This window comes from Artemia sp. Qi Xiang Cuo, chromosome 5 (genome assembly GCF_049724085.1).
Source record: "Artemia sp. Qi Xiang Cuo chromosome 5, ASM4972408v1, whole genome shotgun sequence".
NCBI classification, from domain to species: Eukaryota; Metazoa; Arthropoda; class Branchiopoda; order Anostraca; family Artemiidae; genus Artemia; species Artemia sp. Qi Xiang Cuo.
In genome coordinates this window covers 44341183-44364215 of record NC_142798.1, presented here as the reverse complement: position 1 = coordinate 44364215, position 23033 = coordinate 44341183, and the positions used below count along the sequence as shown (strand labels likewise).

General features: G+C 36.7%; 1 protein-coding gene across 4 annotated transcripts in view; it reads right to left on the bottom strand.

Moving 5' to 3' along the window:
- Positions 1-23033, bottom strand: part of LOC148952171 (ankyrin repeat and BTB/POZ domain-containing protein 2) — a 321201-nt gene that overhangs the window by 40509 nt on the left and 257659 nt on the right. For all 4 annotated transcript variants that reach the window (XM_089089639.1, XM_089089641.1, XM_089089640.1 and 1 more), the window contains 3 exons: positions 17630-17888; positions 3771-3916; positions 2775-2962 (listed from right to left, as the gene is read on the bottom strand). In XM_089089639.1, coding sequence (XP_088945765.1) covers positions 2775-2962; positions 3771-3916; positions 17630-17888 — 593 coding nt within the window. The remainder of the gene's footprint in view (positions 1-2774; positions 2963-3770; positions 3917-17629; positions 17889-23033) is intronic.

Below are 23033 nucleotides of genomic sequence, written 5' to 3'. Positions count from 1 at the left end.
CAGTTATACCCCCCCCCCCACGTCATATCCCCCCTTCAAATACATCTGATAGAAATTTTAACATGGCCATTTGTTCAAAAATAGTCCAAAGATCTCATAACACGGCCTTCGGGGTTGACACAACCCCCCAAAGTATGGGGATGAGGGTTTTAAGTTATGCTCCTGGAGGATGAAAGGCTTTTATGAAGAGGTGGTCTTGTGAACTTTAGAGAACTCTCATTTGATTGGAAATACATACTTCTAGTTCCATTTTTAAATTCAAGCGTGATAGAGAGAAAACAGCCCCCCCCCCCTCTCCCTGATATCCTCTTTTCCCCAAACAAATTCGATCGAAATTGTGAGACAGCCATTTTGTAACCAATAGTCCAAAGAGAATATAAGAATTTCTTCCGTAATCAAATATAAGAAATATTTAGGCGGTCGTTGAACTAAATCAAAACAAACTATGGGCATGTGGACTTTCAAAAAGGTGACAAAGCAATATCTTAAGAACGACTTATATTATTAAGTTAGATTTCTAAGAGTAAGTTGCGGGGGATTTTTAGCTAGACAGAAGGCACTACGAGCATACTTTTAGTAATAACGGTACAGCTGCCGTAATTAAAGGAACTTAGAGCATTGAGGTAAACATTTTAAGAAATGTTTAGGGGGCGTTCCAGTTAAACGAAGAAACTGTTTGCATGTAGGTTTTCAAAAAGGCATAAAAGCAATATCGTAGGCAGCACCACTCTATGATAGCTAGAAATATAATTGAAACAATAAAAGACGCTAATTTAACTCAATATTAAAAGCTCTATTGTACCTTATAAGACTACAAAGAGATTGGAGGGCAATAAGGCCACCTCTCTAGTGGATTTAGTTTCTAAACATATCCATTCAAAATCTTGTAGACAGCCATTTTGTTCAGCATAGTAGAACGGTTGTCTTTAGGAATATTGGGCATGTCAAACCCCCACAAGTATGCCAAACTATGGATTCTTATAGAAAAAAAGAACGAAAAGACATAAAATATTTTATTTGTCATGAAAATTACTTTGTCAATAAAAATCGAACAGGAATTCATCTAAAAAAAAATTTCCACAAAACAAGCTTTTCAAAGAAAAATAAAGAGCTCCATCAAGCCAAAAATGTACAGAAATGAAGCCAAGTCATACCCAAGCTTAAAACTACCGCCAATCCCTATCGATAATTAAATGAAATTCAAAATTAACAGAAATTAGAATGAATAGCGGAGTTGAAGATCACTATACGTAATTTAAATTGACAATCCGCAGTCATTTTTTTATTTATTTTTTCAGTAAAGCCTGAGTTATGGGGGTTGTCCGCCCTAGTAATGTTAATTTTTACTCGTTTTGAGTTTGACTGGGCTATTTATTATAATTTCTGTTCATTTTGAATTTCAATTAATCGTTGATAGGGATTTGTGGTAGTTTTACGCTTGGAAGATTATTTGACTTTATTTCTGCCCATTTTTGGCTTAATCGAGCTCTTTACTTTTCTTTGAAAACTTATTCTGTGGATTTTTTTTTAATTAATACAAATATATGACACCGTCATTCAGACAGGGGGCTGCCTCCCCCCCCCCCTTATGGCGCCCATGAACTGAAACACTTATTGGGGAAGTTTAATAATACCCATTAATATTCAGGAATGTTTGCTATACTTTTCTTGAAATGGGGGCAGTTTGGTTGAAATGTTTTTTTGTGTTTTTTTTTCTTTTAAGAACTGGATAATGTGCAATATACAAATATGTAGAATTTTGTATCTTTTGCCAGGATCACGGATGCGTGTTTATTTTTTTTTATTATTATTATTTTTTTTATCGTTTTCCCCAGTGGTGATCGTATCGAACCAATGGTCACACAAGATCGAGAGAGTTCATTCGAACGGAAACCAAAAGTTCTAGTGCCCTTTTAAGTGACCAAAAACATTGGAGAACAACTAGGCCCCTCCCACGCTCATTTTTAACCCAAAAACTCCATTAAAATTTTAAGATATCCATCTGATTCAGCATAGCTGAAAGGTCCTTTAACTATGCTTTTGGTGACAACATTGCCTTCCATAGTCCCTGGGGAAAGGACTGGAAGCTACTTAATTTTTTCATATTATTAAAATATAGGCCTTGTAATTGTTATAGGAAAATATATTGAAGTATTCTGGGTAACTTTCTGTGGAGCGGGGGGGGGGATTTCCGAGTAGAAAAAAGTTTACGGGAAAACTTTTCACGATAAATGCTACAATGGGGGGGGGGGAATTTCCTGGCATAATTTGAAAGACAATCAGAATTAAATAAAAACACAAGTTTTTTTCAACTGAAAGTAAGGAGCAACATTAAAAATCAAAACGAACAAAAGTTATTCCATATATGAGGGGGCTGCTCCTTCTTCAGCCATTGCTCTTTACGCTAAAGTCTTAGGGTTCTTTAATAACACTTCCCAATAATTTCAAAGGGCCTTTGTTTGAGCAATCTTTCTTAAAGAACTGTGACAAAAATTCAAACTTTAGAGTAAAGAGCGAGGGTTGGAGATGGGACAGCTACCCTCATATACAGAATAATTTCAGTTCGTTTTAAGTTTTAATGTTGATCCTTACTTTCAATTGAAAAACTTGCTTTTTTTATTCAATTTCTTTTCAGGAAGGAGAAGTTTACTAAGTTAATCAATTTTGGCAATGGCTATGCCCCAAATTGGTTCATAAGTTTCTGAATTCTTCATAGGAATGTCATGCACTTTGGAGCATTTTGTTTTCTTTCAAATAATTTTTTCTTGTCTTACCTGAAGATATTCTACCAGCATTAAGATGTGCATATGGCTGTAATAATCCCCAAAGATCTCCATTAGTGGCTATGGCGTGCTCTAGTACGGAAGCCGTTAGTAGCGCTTCTTGTTCTTGTGGGAGACACTGAAGAACAATCTCTTCAAGAAGATTTTCAATGCCAGCAGTCATGTACACAGCTGCGTATCTACAACAAGTATTTTACAATGGTAGTTCTATTTACGTAATAGATCTGTTCGTAACAGACACAGTACTTACAATCTATGTTTGCAGCTAAGTATTTTGTATGAACCTCATTTTTAATGAGGGCCGCATCTAGTGGGGGGGGGGGTATCAGCTTTTATCCCCCTCCCCAAAGAAGGCACAAAAACACATTAAAATACACGCTCTGCGATTATAAAATAGCTAAAAAGACCCTTAGAAAGAATTCCCATAATCGACCATCTCCCCTCTAAATCAAAATGCTCGGCGAGGTCCTATTTTTAAGGTATATTCTTTTAATTATTTTATATTTCCTTCTATTTCAACAAGCAACTATGACTCGTGCTACATTATAGTAACAAAAAATTAGCTATATAGTGAGAACAAAGAAGTTTTAGCAGAGGAGCTTTTAACAAAGGAGAACCTATAATAAATAAATATGAAATGAGTACAGAAATGTGACAACTCAATCCACAGTGACAGTCCTTATGAGGATAGCAGATGTCAAGTCGCATTTGTAAATATTAGCACCAAACACATACACACTATGGGGGAGGGAGAGGCTTTTTGGGCCGTGCACCCCTCCGGCCAATATTAATACTTATACTATACATTATAAAATTTGGTATGTTTTCCGTATAATTTAACTGTTTTTTTTCAGATTAGTCCTCCCTCCTCCAATATCAATCAAGCGTATCTGACTCATTGCCAGCTACACATCCCTTCTTGCATTACTAGAATTGTGCATTTCACTGCGAAGGGCATCAGCAAGTACTAAAATAATTAAAACCTACTCATGAATGAACCTTCCAAGTCGGACATCCGCCATCCATCTATGGAATCGTCCAACGCCAAGTTGAAGACCTGCTCTAGCTGTTTTAGTCTGTTTTAGCGCTTCAGGGCCAGATACAGTATACATGGCTGCTGCTCGCATGGATGCCTGAAATAAAGTAACAAAAAAAAAATTTTGTAAAAGTAACGGAGGAAATAGTAACCATAGTAGCCATCCAAAATAAATCGAGGAATAAAATCACGCAAATATTTTGTTAATATACGCTTAAGCGAGGACAAAAGAAAATCCCATAAACTACAGCTAAAATTAACATATCCGCAAAAGGAAACCAAACGTATTTTAAAAAGACATAAAAACTTCTTTCACATCCTGAACTAAAATTCTAAACTTAAAAAAGGAAGCGAACCACTGAGTCTGGATTGCTCAGATGGGAGAGAGGGGGAGCATAGTTCTTAATTTAAGAAAATTCCCCATATCGTTTTTTAACTACATCAACCGAAGTCGTCCAAAAATGTTGTATGAAACTTAGTCCAGATTTTATAAATTTCCAATTAACATTTTCTGAGAATTTCCATTTACACAGCTATTTACTAACTTGAGAAAAAAAAGATGACATATCAATGACAACCTTTTGCGGTATTCGGAATAATACTTATTTCTACAAAAATTAGCAGCAAAAAAAGTTGCGAATATTTTGTAAAAAATGCAAGCGAATTTTACAAAAGTCTTAAAAAAAAGTAATTACAAAAAGAGGTCAAAGAATCATGATCTTTGGAAATTAATATTCATCATCATCTTCATTTGCGGTTAGTAAGGTAAATTATAAAAACAAATTATCTACGATAATTAGGAAATTTAAATCTCAGAAATCCACGCCTTTGTCGTATTTTTTGGTTTAAAGTCAAGGATTTTTGGTACTAATGTTGGTTATTAATATCAACCTGAAAACTATTTCCTAGTTTTGCTTAGATGAAATACCGCAGACGATATACTTTTTTTTCATCGAGCCAATGGTCCTGGAAAATCGAAAGAAGGCTCTAGCGAACCGAAGTAAGAACTTCTAGTATCTTCTCAAGTAGCTGAAAAAATTGTGCCGCGGTAAGGCGGTGTTCTCCCATTTTTTGGCACAAACCGATAATTTTCCCCCAAGGAGAGAGACAAGGCTTTCGATTGCAAACTCTGAGCTGTTCAACGTAACTAAAATTTCCAAAGAGTTTGTATTAAGTTCCCAAGTTCCAGGGCAGTAATACCGCTTGGTGGCACATTCGCTCCTGAAGATACACGTAGTCAGATTAATATAAACGATTTATATAGAAGTTAATTTTGAAACTTCTTTTAACAAAGTTGATTCGGTGATGATTGATAAAATTATGTAAAGATGTGTATAATTGCACGTCAGCTATTATGGAGAAGCGCCGGTGGATCTTCGCGGAGGTAGGAGCTTTCTCCTACATCTGGAGGGGGAGTGTTAGCCTGAAGTCTTAAAAATGTTTTTTTCATGCCCAACTTTTCTAACTTTCAATGGGTCTTCGGATAAATATATATCTTTTTTTTTGGGGGGGGGGGTGGGGATTCAAAAATAGTTTCTAATTATACTTCATTCGCGGGAAATTTTCATATTAGGCTTGTAACATGGGTACAACAGGCAATAGATCCCCGGTTATTGTGGAGACGAAAGTTCATTTTGGACAATTACACTTTTTTTTGAAAAGCAAATACACTATATGAGCTTTTTTAATGGAAGCAATATTTCACAAAAGATGATTTAAAGAGTCGGATTCGACGGGTTGTCACCTCTCCTCATACTTACGGTAACCTTGGATATGGTATTAAAACGAACAGAAATGAAGGGGACACGGAACAGTTATGAAGGGGACATAAAGTTCTTTCATATGCTAAGGTAAAGCAGCGGATGGAAATTCTGTCTGTTGTTTTATATTTATAAATTTAGCCAGGAATTTGGTTTTTGTAGTATTTTCCCAATAGAGTCAACAAGATGAACAAAACAAAAGGAAGTAGGAATGAATTTGAGATTTCCTAATTGCCTCAGATCCCTAATGTAGGATTTTTTCTTTAATCCCCTCGACAAGAAATCCTTCGTAAAGTTTTGAGAATATGAGAGTAAGGGAGACAGGACGAACCCCTTCAAAACCAAGCTTTCTGTATTTATTTTACAGGGGGTATAAAGCCCTGTTTCCAAATTTATGGAAATTAACCAGACTCGGTAATCTTACTGAAAAGGGTAGGTAAGGGCTTTGAAAGCAATAAAAGCTTTAATAATGGTAAAAAGGATATCCAAAGGGCAGTCACTTGATTTGTTAGAGTTCCTATGTTTTCGCAATTAAATGGGGAAATAAAAGGAAAAGACGAGGGGATTGTATAAGTAAATAACTCATAGCATAATACTGGATCACTTTGGACTGTGGAAGCGACGAATAAATTATTTTTCATTGGCGGCTGTCTCAGGCAATACGATACACTTAATGGCTCTTTCGTTTTCTCGTCTTCTCGTTTACTTCGATTAATCTTAATGGTAAAAGTTTATTGCGACAACAAATTTATGGGAATTTCGAAAAATACCCTGATATCCCTCGAAAATAGTGTCAAATCGAAATTGAAGCTTCACCATTGGAATCTCCATGGCTAAAAACGTCACACAGGAGAATTACAGTCCGCCATCTTGAGCAGCAAGGAAAATCTTTTTTTGGTGTGGGAAGAGTGATGCGTCTCCTTCTTATGGATTCAAGGACGTAGGCTCCCTCAACTCTTCAAATCCCAACGAAAAGTAAAATGATCTTTCAAAAATTTTAAAGCAAAAAAAAAATGGATTATTATGTCTAAGGAATTAAACGGACCGAAAAATCTCAAGAACTTATTGTGTGTTGCTGATTAATGCGGCTTAATTTTGGCACAATACCGTCCCTTACAGGTTAATTACGTTCTTTTTTTGTCATTAAAATGGTGTGGTTTGGCTACATTTAACTTATATGTGACCCGATCTTTGTAATCCACTTATTTTTCTATACATATCCCTCTCTATCGACAACTTCATGAGCACGTGCCAGCTAAGTGACGATTGTCACTATGATTGTTGCTTGCAAATTAACTATTAGTTTTAGCGTTATTGAATTCAGATTAATTGTATGAGCGATGCACTGTTTGTTATTACTTGTATATTTATTTTGTACATGTCATGATTTGAACATTATAAAAATTCAATTAATACAATCACTGCTAGCGCTATAGTACAAATGGATAAATATCTTCAGTACACTTGGGAGCAGAAGGTATCCTTGCTCACTATTATCCTTCCTTCCTGATACTTGACAGTCTCCCTCGCTAGGCTTCCCTTACGACATAAATATGCCTTTGCAAATGCCACAATGGAATAAAGATCAACTAGCGGAATTTGTCTCATATTATAACTCATTTTCGCCCTTCCATTTTTGGCATGATGATATGAGTTGGTTGGCAATAAATGTAGTTTTTTTTCTTTTTTTTCATATTAGCGCGTGTTTTTCACTTAGAATTTCCAATAAGAACTAATAGAATATTCAACTTGTCAATGAAAGTTATTGCACTTGACTAAAAAGCATTTAAGAGCGATCGCTTGCATTATAATAATAAATTCCATGTCTGCGAGAATACTCCTGTCAAAAAGAATACAAATCGGATATAGATCAAATATTGGCCCTGGTACCCTTTGACAATCCTAGGTAATAATTAGATGTTTTTGACATTGAAAGAAATACCGAAGCACTTTTCAATAGTACGCATTGACACTCCCTCAAATCCGAGGCAACGCTCTAGCATTGCCTATAATATGGCCGTTTTTTAGCACTAAGATCTTACATCTAAGATCTTGCATCTTTCTGCAAAGATTATCGTTTTTTAACTCATCTTTGTTAAAAGATCTTACAGCTCACTGATGTTAGCAGAAAGTGTGAAGAACGCCACTGTTCTGCCACGTAGAACAATAATGAGAGAACTTTGATGATATACTCATCATTGTTCTCTGACCGCTGATCAGAGAAGAATGATGAAAGACGTTTGTATAAAAACGGCAAAAAAAGTAAGATCTTAGTTCAAAGATTTCACTTTTAAGCGTTTTCTGACAAAAGATGTAAGATCTTAGCACATTGATGAGTGAAAAAACGGCCTGAATGTGTACCTAACATGCATATATTTTCCGACCACTTCGTATGGAAGGAATGGTCATAAAAACACGGGAGAAGCTCGTTCGATTGGAAATATAAGCTCCCCATGTAATTACTCCATGCTATCAGATCCAAACTTTTACATAATCGATTTCTTCCAAATAGTCGAGAGTTTCAACCCCTGGGGCAAGGGCCGTTAACTATGCAAATTGTCAACTGTTTACAGGTAGGTTATATGGTGGAAAGAGGGAAGGACATGCTTGACTTTGTGTGTCTGATTTGCTTGGAACTTTAAGAGGTCCTTTCCTGGGTGAAGAGGAATACATATTCTGTTGAGAGTGGGGGGGGGGTTAGAGTTTCATTTATTTATTCCCAGCAATTTTGTTAGTTTAAAGCTTGAATTATTATTTGACTTTATTTTGCCTGATTTTAGTTTTAATATGACTCTACGTTTCTTAAGAGAACTATTTTTGAAAAAGTTTTTTTAATTAATTTTTAAAAACTGGAGCTCCTTGGTCATTTTTTTCACATTTAATGAGTTCCGGTACTTCAATATATTAATCATGCAATATGTATTTAATAACACACATCCCAGTGGCGGATCCAGGGGGAGGGCGAGGGGGACGCGCGCCCCCCTAACGTAGACTAAAGTAGTGTAATTTACTTAAGTAACGCAAGTTTGCGTTAAATAAACTTGCTGCTATCGCAAGTTTATCGGATCAGCCTATTTTACCCCCCCCCCTAAAAAAATCCTGGATCCGCCCCTGACACATCCTTGAACAATATATCCTTAAACAACGCTACTTAACAACACATCATCTACTGGCGGATAAAAAAATGGTTCGGAGTTGAAATAAAAATGTTTTGACCTATATTTTCCTACAATTTGTGAATTTTAGAAGACTGTAAAGTTTACTGCACTGGAGATTTTGAATATTTAACACCTCTATTTAAACTATTACTCCATCTAATTTTTAATTCCACCGAAGAAAATTTCATTAGTGAGTCACCGAACGGCAACGAAGTGCCTAAAATTAAATTCTAAAACTAAAAACACTGTAAAGACCTTAGACAGTTTGATCGAAAATCTAAAGCATCCACCTCACCTGTAATTCCAATACTTCCAAAGTTAGTTGCGAATATTTGTTATGGGCCACTATACGAGTATTTGTAATAATCACCCGGGATTACATTTTTTGTCAATATAGTAAGTAAGTAAAAGTAAGTATGACGGCACTAGACCCTTAAGGTCCAAACCGGTGGTGCTGATCTCCGTTTCGTGGCCCTTCAGTCAGGAAGTGCAATGGGGGGCTGGGGGCCAGCCATTCTGCGCTTTCGCACACCCTTCTTGCTTACCTTCCCCAGATTTCTCCAGGTACCTATTTAGACCCGGGTTGGCTCTGACTGAGCTTACAGAGTCACACCACTGACCCGCGTCCCAAACCAAATAACTGGCCACGCCAGGGAACGAACCCGTGCCCCTTGGACAAATAATTCTCAACCCAGCGCACGTCCACTTAGCCAGGACGGCTTTTTTGTGAATTTAAGGGGTTATTAAATAAATTAAAAACAATTTATTTTACATTAAGCATTATGACAATGTTTTATAATAAAAAAGACATTTCTGCAACTGTGTATATATTTTATGTTGATTTTCATCAAAAAAGACGGTCAAAATTAGGTTTTTGGACTCCACTACAGAACTGCAATTATTTTAGCAAAATTACACCCCGCCCACTCTACTTTTTGTGTGATATGTGTCACTTCGATTTTCGTTGGATATAAGTTGGAAAAATTCGGCTGTATTCGGATGCGAAGCATGCATGCTAAGAGCATGCAATAGAAAATGCGGTTAAGGTAGGAAATGAGACTAGCAGCTGGTTTCGTATTAAATCAGGAGTTAAGCAGGGTTGCGTTCCATCCCCCTTTACATGGATCATTTTGATAGACTTTGTATTAAGGAACACAGGAAAGGCAATGTGAGAACACGGAATCGAATGGGAAGGGAAAAGCTCTTCTGGGCTTAGATTATGCTGATGATTTAAGCATCCTAGATGAAAGTGTGAGCAAAATGAATGAACTTTTAGAGGTTTTGCGAGTTCAGTGTGCTAGATTATATTTAAAAATTAATGTTAAGAAGACTAAGTTGCTAAGGCTGGGAATAAGTGAAGATGAAAGGGCAACGTTGGGTAACGAAAAGATTAATCAGGTTGACACCTTCACCTACCTTGGTATTCGCATTATTAAAAACGGTGGGAGCAGTGAAGATGTTAAAAGTAGAATAGCCAAGGCTCAGGAAGGTTTTTCACAGTTAAATAAAAAGATTGGAAGAATAGGATATAGGAAAATAAATCTGCAAACCAAGATTAGAATATTAGAAGCTACAGTGATGACAGTGGTCAAACATGGTTTTGAAGCATGGGCACTACGGAAAGCGGATGAATATTTGCTAGATATTTTCCAGAGAAATTGCCTACGGATTATTCTGGGTACTCGGCTGACTGACCGTAGTTCAAACAGTAGACTATACGAAAAGTGTGAGTTCAATCCAGTTTTATAGGGCTATAATAAGAGAAAGGTTGAGATTGCTAGGGCACGTTCTGCGGATGAACGATGACAAGAGTGCCGAAGATTGTCCTTTTAAGCCGACCGTCTAGGGCTAAACGGAAAGCAGGTCGTCCGCGGTTGGGGTGGGAGGATGTCATAAAGAAACATTTAAGGGAAATGGAAACTTCCTGGGAAGTTGTAAAGAGAGAGGTTTTGAATAATATTGGGATCGAGGAGGAGCATGCGTAACTGTGCTGGCCTCAGACGACTTGGTGCTGCGGTGAGTTGTTAGCAGTAGTAGTAGTAGTATATAGAAATATGCAAAGATGGCAGTATTTTTACAGCTCAGTCTAAACTTGCATTGTGGTTATAAATTCTATAATATTTTAACTAATGTTCTTATAAAACAAGGAATAGGACATAATAATAATGAACACCAAGAAAAAGCAAAACCTATTTAAAACTTTTCAGCAATTTCCCGACACCAAAACGGGAGCCAGCGTTCCCCCCCCCCCCCCTCCGCGGAAAATTCCCCGGAAGAGGATGAGGAAGTGGCAGCCCCCCTCCTATACGGAATAAATTCTTCTCATCTTGGGATTTAATGCTACTGTTTACTTTCATAATAACAGCGCAGACCAGAAATATTCCCGGAAATCAAGAGGGATTATATATCAAACTATACTTCCGTTTGCTCCCCCGCCTCTCCCTTAGAACTAATTTTGTACTTATCTGAAGGCTTAAATGATAGTTAGGATTTTTTGGCACTAAAATGCAACCTTTGAAGCATCTGCCTACAATTGTTTGAAATTGTGAATTTTTTTTTTACCAAAGATAGATCATGGATGCGTGATCACTTTTATAAAAAGGATTAGATATCAAAACGGTTCTAGGACAGGGGCTGTTTGGTCTCTAATCACTTTCGACTTAAAAAGAAAGACTGAAATTCTTAATTTCCGATCGAATGAGCATCCTTCGAAGTTTCTACGATCATAAGGGGGAGGTTGGGAGGTTAAGATGAGGAAGGAGTAGCCATCTTCCTTTACAGAATAAATTCCGCTTTTTTTGGAGTTTAATGCTACTCTCTACTTTCATAATAACAGCGTAGACCAAAAATATTCCCAAAAATCAAGAGGGAATATATATATCAATTTCTCCAAGGGGAAATTGATATACTGATACATTCAATATCCCCAAGGGATATTGAACTGACACATTCCCTTCGTATCGCACAAAAATGTTTCTGGCAATTATTGTAATGATTTATTTAATTGAAGTGATTTGCTTCATAATACAGTGGTGGATCATTAAGGAGCGGCGGTAGGTTTTCGTGTGTGCGTGTGGAGGGGGGAGGGCTAGATGTCTAAAGAATTGCGTTTCAATGGCCAAGTTTTCTAAGTCTCATTGAGCCTTCAAATAAAAATTAAATGAGTTTTCGGGACTTGTTGTCTAACCCTTCTTGGTTCCCACGTATATTTTTGGTCTCTGCCTTTATTATTGGTGATGCGGGGAGGGGAGTAGTAATATCCTAGTAGTGACCAAGTTGATTCAGGTAATGTTCGATGAAATTGCGTACAGAAAGGTATAATTTCACATCAGCTATTAAGAAGGAGTGTCAGTGGGTCGTTGCAGAGCAGGGAAACAGAATGGGTGCCTGAAACCACCTCGAGGGAGGTGTTCTTTTTTTAAACAGAAATATGTAAATTAATTTTTGTCTGTTTTTGATTGCCAAACCTAATTAAAGTACCCGATTCTAACTTAAAAGTTCTAATTAGTAGCTTTAGATTTATTTCAAAGCCGCCTCAACATTCCCTGAAAGTTTCAACAAAATGCAATTAACCGTTCCTGGACTATTTCGGATACGACCTTCTGACAATTGAGATGCATATAGTATCTTTTGATTGAATATTCAGACCCTTAGCTGCTCCTAGGATATTGAAGATACACCTTTTTTGATAGCTTAGATGCAGAATGTATATCCTGATTTAACTCAACATATCCCTCGACATTCCCCAGCATTTCACCTCAATACTATTAGTCTTTTCGGACAAACACAGTATAAAACATTCCTCCCTTTCCCAATGACAAATCTTGCATGTTAAGAATGGATAAAATGCATGATTTACAACTCTTGTCCATGGCCAATGTTAAGGAGAGGGACACACAAAAAGGGAAAGGGAAGGGTGGCTGGTTGCCCTCCAATCACTCTTCATCTCCCCCTCCAACATACTTTGAAAGTTTCAACCTAATGCCATCAGCTGTTACTTAGATATTGCTTATGTTCCCTTTTCACAACTAGCAAAGAGAAAGTGTGTTTTGAATTTGTTTGTCATCCCTCTCAACATTTCCTTAAAGTTTAACCTAAATAATCTAAGCTTTTTTGAAGATCCAGGATCAAACCTACCCTCTTTTCTTAATAAAAAACCTCATATGTTAACAATGAGCAACTTGCATAACTTACAGCCCTTGCACCGGGGACTACGGGAGGGGAGGTTGTCAAACCCGGAAGCAAAGTTATTTGACATTTGGACTATTTTGAATAAAATGGCTGATCTCAAAATTTTGATCGGATGCATTGGGGGGAAAAGTGTGTGGGGGGTTGACCTATAATCACTTTTAAATTTTAAAACGGGCACTAAAATTTTTAATTTGCAACCGAATGAGCCCCCTCTGAAGTTTTTATGACCATCCATTCCATATAAAGTGCCTCTGAATAATAATAATAATAATACATTGAAGTCTTGTGGCTGTTTACTATAGGCAACGTTATCTGACTTAAAGAGGTGAGTATAAATTTCAATTTTCCTTCTAATGAACATCCAAAATCATCCGGGTGGAATATGGGGGGGGGGGGTGGAAGAATTTTCCAGAGGGGAAAACCCCTATCCCCCCTCCAAACAATCTTATTGAGTAGTTACAGTCGTAACGGCTGAAATATACTGGGGGGGGGGGGCTCAGAGATTCACAAGAAACCAGATAATGTGAACAATTTAACAAAAGCGGCGGAGGGAGAAAATAAAAACCGTGATATTCCAGGAGAATTGCAAGTTAGGGCTATATCCAGGCAGCCCCCAATTATTAACAAATTAAATTAAGAATATGGCAGCAATGAGGTCAGATGACTCAAAAGAAAGAGGAAGATTTCTCTATAATGTTTAGTGGTGAACTACCAGCCTTTTGAAAAGTGGCAAGCAAGGGAATATATTTGGGCGTTCCCTTGGAAGTGGGGCTATCATTCCCAAATAAACTGTGGTCTTGACCCAAGATCGTTTGATGTGGAGGCCAACTGTTACTACTTCCTCATAGCGTAAGAAGACCAAAACGTAACTCTTAATATTCTGTCTTTACATATATGTTTAAACATGAATAATATACTCCCGTACATTTTCGAGTCCGATAGTCAACTGAACGTTAATTCGTTTTTTGGGGTATTTTACTCATTGACTTGCATAGTTGAGACAATCAATGAATTTAAAGCTAAAGAAAAAAAAGTGGAATAAATCAATTTCTCTTCAGAACAGCTCAATTACCAGATAAATAAAATCGCACATTCTCACTGTTTTTCAGCCAATTCGACCGATTAAGTTTAATCCTCCGAACTCATGATTTTTATGCAGTTCTAAAGAAATAAGTTTAGCCCCACTTATACTTTTAAAAGGACGGATAGCTAAAAATTGAGCCGGACAAATAAATTTTCAAGAGTTATGATTTATCAAGGTCAATAATTCGTCCCAAGAATAATGTCACACACCACACAATGTGCTTGTATGTTGAGGCTTGCCCTTTAATTAAGGTATCAATGCGTATACGCCTTAATTGTCATAAGTTACTTCTGGACTGTTACTAACAAGCTTTATAGGTTTCCACCCAACAAATCTAGACAATAGAGCTTAAGTAGAAGAAAAGTTAAGTACTGTCGGTATAAGGCTACAATGATTAAGTACGAGCCTTACTCAATACATGTACACGATGAGAACATAAAACGTTTCCCCTTTTAAGAAGTCGGCTAATAATAAATCTTAAAGCGTTAAGTGTAAAGAAGTAATAAAAGTACCTAAATTTTGTGTATTAAAATATTTATAGTCTATTGTTTGTTATCAGAGCCTGGTTATTTAGATGCTATGTGTAGCCATAAACAAGCAAGATTTCTATACTTTATTGTAGTGAAATACACTACGTGGAACGAAAAATTCCATAAATATGTGGATATAGCAACAAAATAACAAAACAGGAAAGCTATTTCTATGTTTTCGCTCCTTTGATGTTAGGTAACTCTTACGATACCATCCCAGACAAATATGAGGTGATGAATTACCTCATCAGCCTCCCTTACTTGAAAGACAGTTCTATTAAGAAAATTATCATCTAATGTGTTTTATAACCTATTGTCTCAGCACCTTGGGTAATATGCCCTAATATAAATATTTCGTCTTCTTTATACTTAAATAAAACCCAAGAATTGGATATCCAAAACCGAAAACTGAAACATTATACAAAAGCACAACAGAAACGCTAGTTGGCGATGATGTCAAACGTGTTTACCACAACATCATCCCCTAAGAAGGTGTAACAGAAAAAAATTTAACCGAAATCTGAAAGATTTAGCAGGATATATTATATGATTTGATATTTATTTGCTAAAAAAAACAACCGGGTCATGGCAAACTGAACAAATATACATGAAAAGAAAAAAAATGACCATTTATTTTACGCAAATCTTGGTAGTCTACTCGAGTCATTTATTGATGTGTCTTTTACACGGGCTATTTCCTCACGACTCCAAAAGAGAATACGAAATAAAAATACCAGAAAATCAAACACAAGAAAGGGCTATTGGTCACCAACCATTTCTTGAATTTTATGTATCTGTTCTCCATTTTTTCTTTCCGTTTATATATTTTTATTCGAGAAACAAAGTGTTTACTTTTCTCCATGGAGATGACTTACTTATGTTGACTTGTCTCCTGTGGGACAGTGCATGGCGTATAGAGTTACCTCAGCCTCCTCCATCTTGCTTTGGTCTATGACAGGCGCAAGTGCTTCATCAAGGTTATGTGCACCAGGCTGTCGAACAGACTGTTGGACCAGCGCTTCTTCGGTCAGCAACTAGGTCGTTGCCAACCAGCTGCGAGAGGGCGAGATTCGTAGGTGGTTTTTATCCTTTCGCTTCTATTGAAGTCGAAACATCGCAGAGCTTCGATCCTTCTTAGGGACTTCGACTGAAAAATGTTTATTGACTTAAGAATTGCAGCTGATGAATTCCATGACTTAGCTCCGTAAAACATTACAGAGCCGACGAAGACATTGAAAATACGCCGTTTTGTTGTACGGCTGATGTTTGGTTTTTGCCAGAGGTAACGGTTTTCCAATTTGACTGAAGAGTCATTAGTATGAGAGGACGAGCCAATGGCCATGATTTATGTTTTATTTCACTTAGTCTGAAGTTCGAATTTTGCTGCTCCATGTCATAGAATTTGAAGCGCTCCCAACAGTTGTTCCATGGAGTCAGCCAGAATGGCCAAGTCATCAGCAAAGTCAGCGTCTGAAATGACATGATCCCCAAACTTGGGCCCAAATTTAAGACAAGAAATAGTCTTTGTTATAACGTGGTCTTCGATGAAGTTGAAAATTTCTGGGGCGAATTCATATCCTTGACGCACCTTTGTCGTTATCTGGAAGGACAGGCTGCACCGGTCGTTCACTGCAACGTAGCTGTAAACAGTGTGCAATATTTGCAATATTTCTAGGAAAAGCCGGCCGCCCTAAGAATCTACCATAGGGCTCGTCAGTTGACTAATTCAAACGCATCAGGAAAGTCTATAAAGGCAATAAATGATTTTTGTCGGTATTCCGTGACCTTTTCTACCATTTGTCGAATTATGAAAAAACTAGTGAATGGTTGAGCGGTCCAACACAAAACCCCCTTGCTCTGATCGCCAAACTTTGTGAATTATGTTGTAACATCAACCTAGCAAGATCCTTGAGTAAAGTTTTCATTGACAGACAACAGGATTATTTCCACGTGCTTAAACAGTCACTTCTAGAGTCTTTCCTCTCCCACAAGAGGATTATGATATCCTTACACCATTCGTAAGGTGCTCTCAATCTACCAAATTATAGAGAACAGGGTGTGCATGGACAGGAGTATTGTAGGCCTGGTATATTTTAATAGCTCTGGACTTAATCCACAGATGCCAGGAGCCTTATTATTTTTGAGCCGTTGCACTGCAATCCTAGTTCCTGAGCAACTGAAAGGCTTGTCTGCAGGAGCATTAGCTTCAGATCTTTGCCAGCTAAACTGTCTGAAACAAATATTAGAAGGTGGAAACAGGCTAGTATTATTGAGGAGCGAGCAAAATTAATCCTTACATTGCTCAAGGCAAGACTCCTCGTCAAAAAGAAGTGTCCCATCCCTGGACAGAAGAGGTCCCAAAGTGAGTTTTATTTTCTGTGAAATGCCCGAGATGTATAAACAGAAAACCCATGTCATACTTTTTCGCTGCTACTATGATTTTGTCAGCTTTCCTTGAAAGGTCAAAAGCATGGTCAAACGGTCAAAAGTATTTTAAAATTTGTACTCTTTGTATTTGTGTTTCTTATAAAGTTTACGCTGCGTTCAATGCAACTCAAACTTCTTTAAAGATTGGAAACATGAATTTTTTTTTTTCAGCACGCAAACTGTCCCTCTTTTAAAATAAGCTTTCAAGAATAAATATTAAGTCCCATTGGATTTTTTTTTTTTTTTTTTTTGTTGTTTTTATATCTCTGCCTCTATTTTCGAAAAAAAAGGGTACAGTGCCAAGCAGGGGTGTAATTTACTAAAGGGCGAAGGGGGGGGGGGGCAACTGCCCCCTCCGAAACCCGATTTAACCCCCCCCCCCCAGGCCTCGGCTTGCCCCCCTACCCCCATCTGAATTTTTTTTTCTACAAAAAAAATAATGTCAAAACTAGTTAAACCTGCATAATTCAAGTATCAAGAGAAACAGGTCAGTTTTCTTTAGTATAGCTTTGCCTTTATGGTAATACATGGAACATTTCTCAGTTTTCACTGTCATTTTCACTTTATATGGGAAAACTGGCTCCGACTTCCTCCCCCCCCCCAGGATTTTGACAAAATTACGCCACTAGCGCCTGTACAATGAATACTGTAAGAACTAACCTTGATGCAAGAATCTGCAAGACCCGATGAGAGCACAACTCTAAACGCAGAGGAAACTTCATGCTTAGAGCAGAGCCCAATTGGCTTAGAAAGGCGTTGAGTTTCTCTAGCAATCCGAAGAAGGGCCCTCTGAAGAAGGTAAGCTAAACGGGGTACTACTTCCATTGAGACTCGATCAAGATCTTCTCGTAAACGTCCGTTTTGTATAACACGTAGCACATCATGGTTATTCCACGGTAAGTTTTGGAGTTCCACAAGCCTTCAAATAAATGTCATATTAATAGTGAAGACAAAAGTATATCAAACGTTAGCAATAGCAATCAAGGGTGCGTTCCAGAAATCTATTCTTCAATAGCTATTATTAATTATATATTATTACCTTCTCCCTAAAATGGCTCATAACTGCAAATTCTGCCCCTTATATACACATAATAAGCCATTGGCAATAATGATTAAGTTTATTCGGCACTAATAATAGCCTACTAATAATCAGTTTTTGTTTTTTTTTAACTATCTGGTGTTTTGGATCGCAAATAATAATAGATAAGTATTTTTCATTAACGATCATTATCTTCAGGAGCACACCCCAAGTGTATGTTTTTTATGGTCACTGGTTGTTCATTTGGATCGAGTTAAAAAACCATATGCACAAGCATTATTCGTCTATAAGGGCCATGATTTTGAAATGCCTAAATATTAGATTGGAATGGTGCAGCCAGGCAGTGACTTACTTCATTCCTAAGAACCAAAGCAGAGTAAGTGCAGAGGATATTGTGCAGAAGATATATTACGTGCAGAAGTGCTGAAAAGATACTGTTAGAAAGTCGCATTTGGCAGCAGAGCAGTAGAACATTATTTAGGCAGCATTTGATGCCGGATAGAACTCATATTTTTATATGCCAAAGGCATATAAAAATATGGAAAAAAAAAAATTTTTTTTGAAAAAAAAAATGAGTTTTTTATACTGTCTATTTATGAATAACATATGGATTAAATTAATTATCTTTTTTACTAAACAAAAGAAAAAACAAGATACGAATGCCGTTTCATTCGATAAGTAAAGGATGAAATTCAGGTGTTTGAGTTTGCTTTTTTAAGACTTTGGCGATAAGATACATATTCTGTGAACTTTAGTAGATAAAATTAACCTGTTGGAAAAGTAGTAAATTACCCTGTCACAAACAAATTAATAAAGGCAGTTGAGCTCTTCAATTACTTATGAGGTAGATCTTCGAATTAAGATACATTATCTAAAGTATTCATCAATTAAATTTAATGGTTTAAACTCCGTGTTCGATGCCAATATAGACCCAAAGAGGAAAAAACAGATATTATAAAACCACCTTGTCATGATTTATTAGCTAAAATTAAAAAAAAAAATTTAACCGATGGCCATATACAGTTACACCTTTCACGAATCAAACAGAGCTATTGTCCATTTTAAGTCTACCAGCTAATTCAAGAAAAATGTATTTTTAGCGACTTCGATAGTGATTTTCCCAAAACATAGATAGCATATGCTATACCTTCCCACAGGATGCTTCTCCCCTCCCCCCTCCCCAAATTTATCCTAGGACCAAAGCTATAATATAATATAAAATAAGTTAGGAACCACAATAGTATAGTAACATTCGCATTTTTTTAGCACTCAGTTCAAGCCCACCAGAAAAATCATTTGATTTTCTCGTGTTGAAGACATGAACTGTGCACACATACTCATAACAATTTAAACTACTCCTTAGCTTTAATTTTGCCTCGTCTATGGTTTTAAACCATCTAGCTTTGGTCGATGGACTTCACAGTCGGAATTTGTTATTCAAAAAAGATTATGGATAGGAATTTGGCACCGCTTAATTCAAAATGGGATTCGCAAGAAAAGAATTTTGCACAAGTAAACAAATACTCTCATGGCATATGTTCACTTCATTAACATATATACATGTTTCTATTACAAAACACATCGCCAACAACATTACAAAAAGTGGTGTTTTGAGCAATCTTTTTGGTTTGTCTTTAATTTGGCACCGCTTAATTCAAAATGGGATTTGCAAGAAAAGAATTTTGCACAAGTAAACAAATACTCTCATGGCATATGTTCACTTCATTAACATATATACATGTTTCTATTACAAAACACATCGCCAACAACATTACAAAAAGTGGTGTTTTGAGCAATCTTTTTGGTTTGTCTTTAATTTGGCACTGCTTAATTCAAAATGGGATTTGCAAGAAAAGAATTTTGCACAAGTAAACAAATACTCTCATGGCATATGTTCACTTCATTAACATATATACATGTTTCTATTACAAAACACATCGCCAACAACATTACAAAAAGTGGTGTTTTGAGCAATCTTTTTGGTTTGTCTTTAATTTGGCACCGCTTAATTCAAAATGGGATTTGCAAGAAAAGAATTTTGCACAAGTAAACAAATACTCTCATGGCATATGTTCACTTCATTAACATATATACATGTTTCTATTACAAAACACATCGCCAACAACATTACAAAAAGTGGTGTTTTGAGCAATCTTTTTGGTTTGTCTTTAATTTGGCACCGCTTAATTCAAAATGGGATTTGCAAGAAAAAGAATTTTGCACACGTAAACAAATACTCTCATGGCATATGTTCACTTCATTAACATATATACATGTTTCTATTACAAAACACATCGCCAACAACATTACAAAAAGTGGTGTTTTGAGCAATCTTTTTGGTTTGTCTTTAATATTAGCTTAGGATTAAGGTCGCTCTTACGGGTTTAAACCAAAATGTCAGCTTACTTTTTATTTTTTACTTTAGCTATTATCCATTATCTAAGACCAGCCTGTCACGTAAAATATGGAATATGAATTTCGCTCCCCTTTAGTCATGGATGTATCATGCAAGTCCTGTAAACTATACAAAACAATGTTTTTTATAACAATCCTAAGGATGGTTGGCAATGGTTGACCAGTTCAAATATTGCTTAGAAAAAACAGAATGGCCTGATATATCTATCACTGAAGGTGAGCTATATACGTCATTTCATCATTTTATGTCAATGAAGTACGGCAACAATGTATCTACAACCATCAAGGATTCAATTCATAGAAAAAAAGAATGCATATGACTAAAAGCGCATATCCGTGGGTTCCCACGTATAATTTTTTTTTTCTGCGAAATATCGTATTAAAAAATCGGAAACGAAATTCGCATGCTAACGCGATAATTATAATACGGAGTCACACGACACAATTTATTATCGTCCGATTTTCAGTGGCAAAAATTTCAAAAAGCAAAATGATTAATCTAATTTCTAGAAAATAGAAACTTATAGCCTTATACCTTCTTAATGCACAGGTAAAATATAAGAACTTTCAAGCACGGTGAAATTATGGTTGTTTTTTTTTTGTTTTTTTTTGCATTGATTTGAAGTTGACTTTGAAATCAACCTTTGCTGAATTTGAAAAAAGATCCATTGAATTCTCAATATCCATTTTTATTTTCCTTGATACGATTTATTCATCAAAATTATCGCAGAATTTGAGATTTGTGAACTTGTAGGATATTTTAAAAAATCAGATAGATTTTAACCAAAATTCGCAAACAACTGCGATATTCGCATATCTGGCCGAATAATCGTGTTCGCATGCGAATAATTGTATATGTGGCAACCCAGGGTATGACATAAAAACGAACAGGTATGACGCAACAATTCGATAAAATATGACATAAAACAAGGTATATAAAAAATTATGGCATAAAAACAAGAATACAAAGTTTTCTCTGTATACCGTGTATAACTGTATAAAACGTCTAAAATAGGCTCTGGGCCTCCAAGACTAAAGAGATAAGGACTTAAATTCCCCACAATTTCATGGATGGGGAGGGGGTTGAGGGCCAAGCCCCACTTCAATCACGCAATGCCAGAACATTAGTGGACGAAAAAGGCAGAAGTGATGAACGGGCTGAAGACTGTCCAGCACAACCGGGTCTCGATCCAGGATTAGGAGTTAAAGCCCTAATCTCAATTCCCAAGAAAGCAATTTGCAATACATGGGTGGCCTTAACCAGTCACGGGCATTGCATGTATTGATCCAGGCACGTTTGTATGTGGAGGGGCCTTCACTACCCAACATCTCACTAAGGCTCTACAGATTTTCACGATTTCTATCATGCCTTCCTATATGTTATTCATATAGTCTACCTTTTGCTGTTTATTTAGTCTACCCCTTCTCCCCCCAAAATTATATGCATCTGATTATTTTCACCAATAGTTTCAACATTGGACAATTTCTTATTCTCCAACTTCAGGAAGCCTAATTTTGAATGTTGCTACTTTCTAGCAGAAAGGAAGAATTTCATGGACCTTGCAAGCCATAGGTACCTTAAATACAGTTGTGAAGCCTAATCAAGAAACCTCCAAGTAATATTGTTGCAAAATACTGTTATAAAACTAAATCAAGTTCAGGTGTCTTTGCATACACTTTTGCAGCACCGTTCAAGCTAGATTATTTCGACAATATGGATAGTTTATGGCTGCTTTGAGAGACAATCAAACAGATCGTGGTAACGAACTGTAAGTAAGGAGCGACCCGGCTCAATGGTAACGTAAACTGTAGACAACGGAATTTTGATACCAATAGATAAATCAAAAGAATCAGATTTTAATGCTGATTTGAAATATATAAGTTTCATCAAGTTTAGTCCGACCAATCAAAAGTTATGCGCCTGAGAAAATTTTGCAGATTTTCGAAAAAAGGGGGAAAGACCCCCTAAAAGTTAAAGAACCTTAATGAAAATCACACCATCATATTCAGCGTATCAGAGAACCCAACTGCAGAGGTTTCAAGTTCCTATCTACAAAAATGTGGAATTTTGGATTTTTTGCCAGAAGAAAGATCACGGATGCGTGTGTATTTGTTTTTTGTTTTTTTTTTCCCAGGGGTGATCGTATCGACCCAGCGGTCCTAGAACATCGTGAGAGGGCTCATTAGAACGGAAATTAAAAGTTCTAGTGCCCTTTTTAAGTGACCAAAAAAATGGAGGGCAACTAGGCCCCCTCCCACGCTCATTTTTTTCCCAAAGTCACCCGATCAAAATTTTGAGATAGCCATTTTGTTCAGCATGGTCGAAAATATGATAAATATGTCTTTTAGGATGACTTAATCCCCTGAAGTCCCGGGGGGAGGGCTGAAAGTTATGAGCTTTACCCAATGTTAACATAGTATTGGTTATTGTGAAGTATACGGACGTTTTAAGGGGGGATTTTTTCTGGTAGTGGGGGGGGGGAGTGTGTCGGGGGTTATGTGGGAGGATCTTTCCAAGAAGGAAGTTTTAATGGGGGAAGGGACATTGCTATGAAGGGGGCGCCGGATTTCCCAGCATTATCTAAAAAATGATCAGAAATTATATATAAA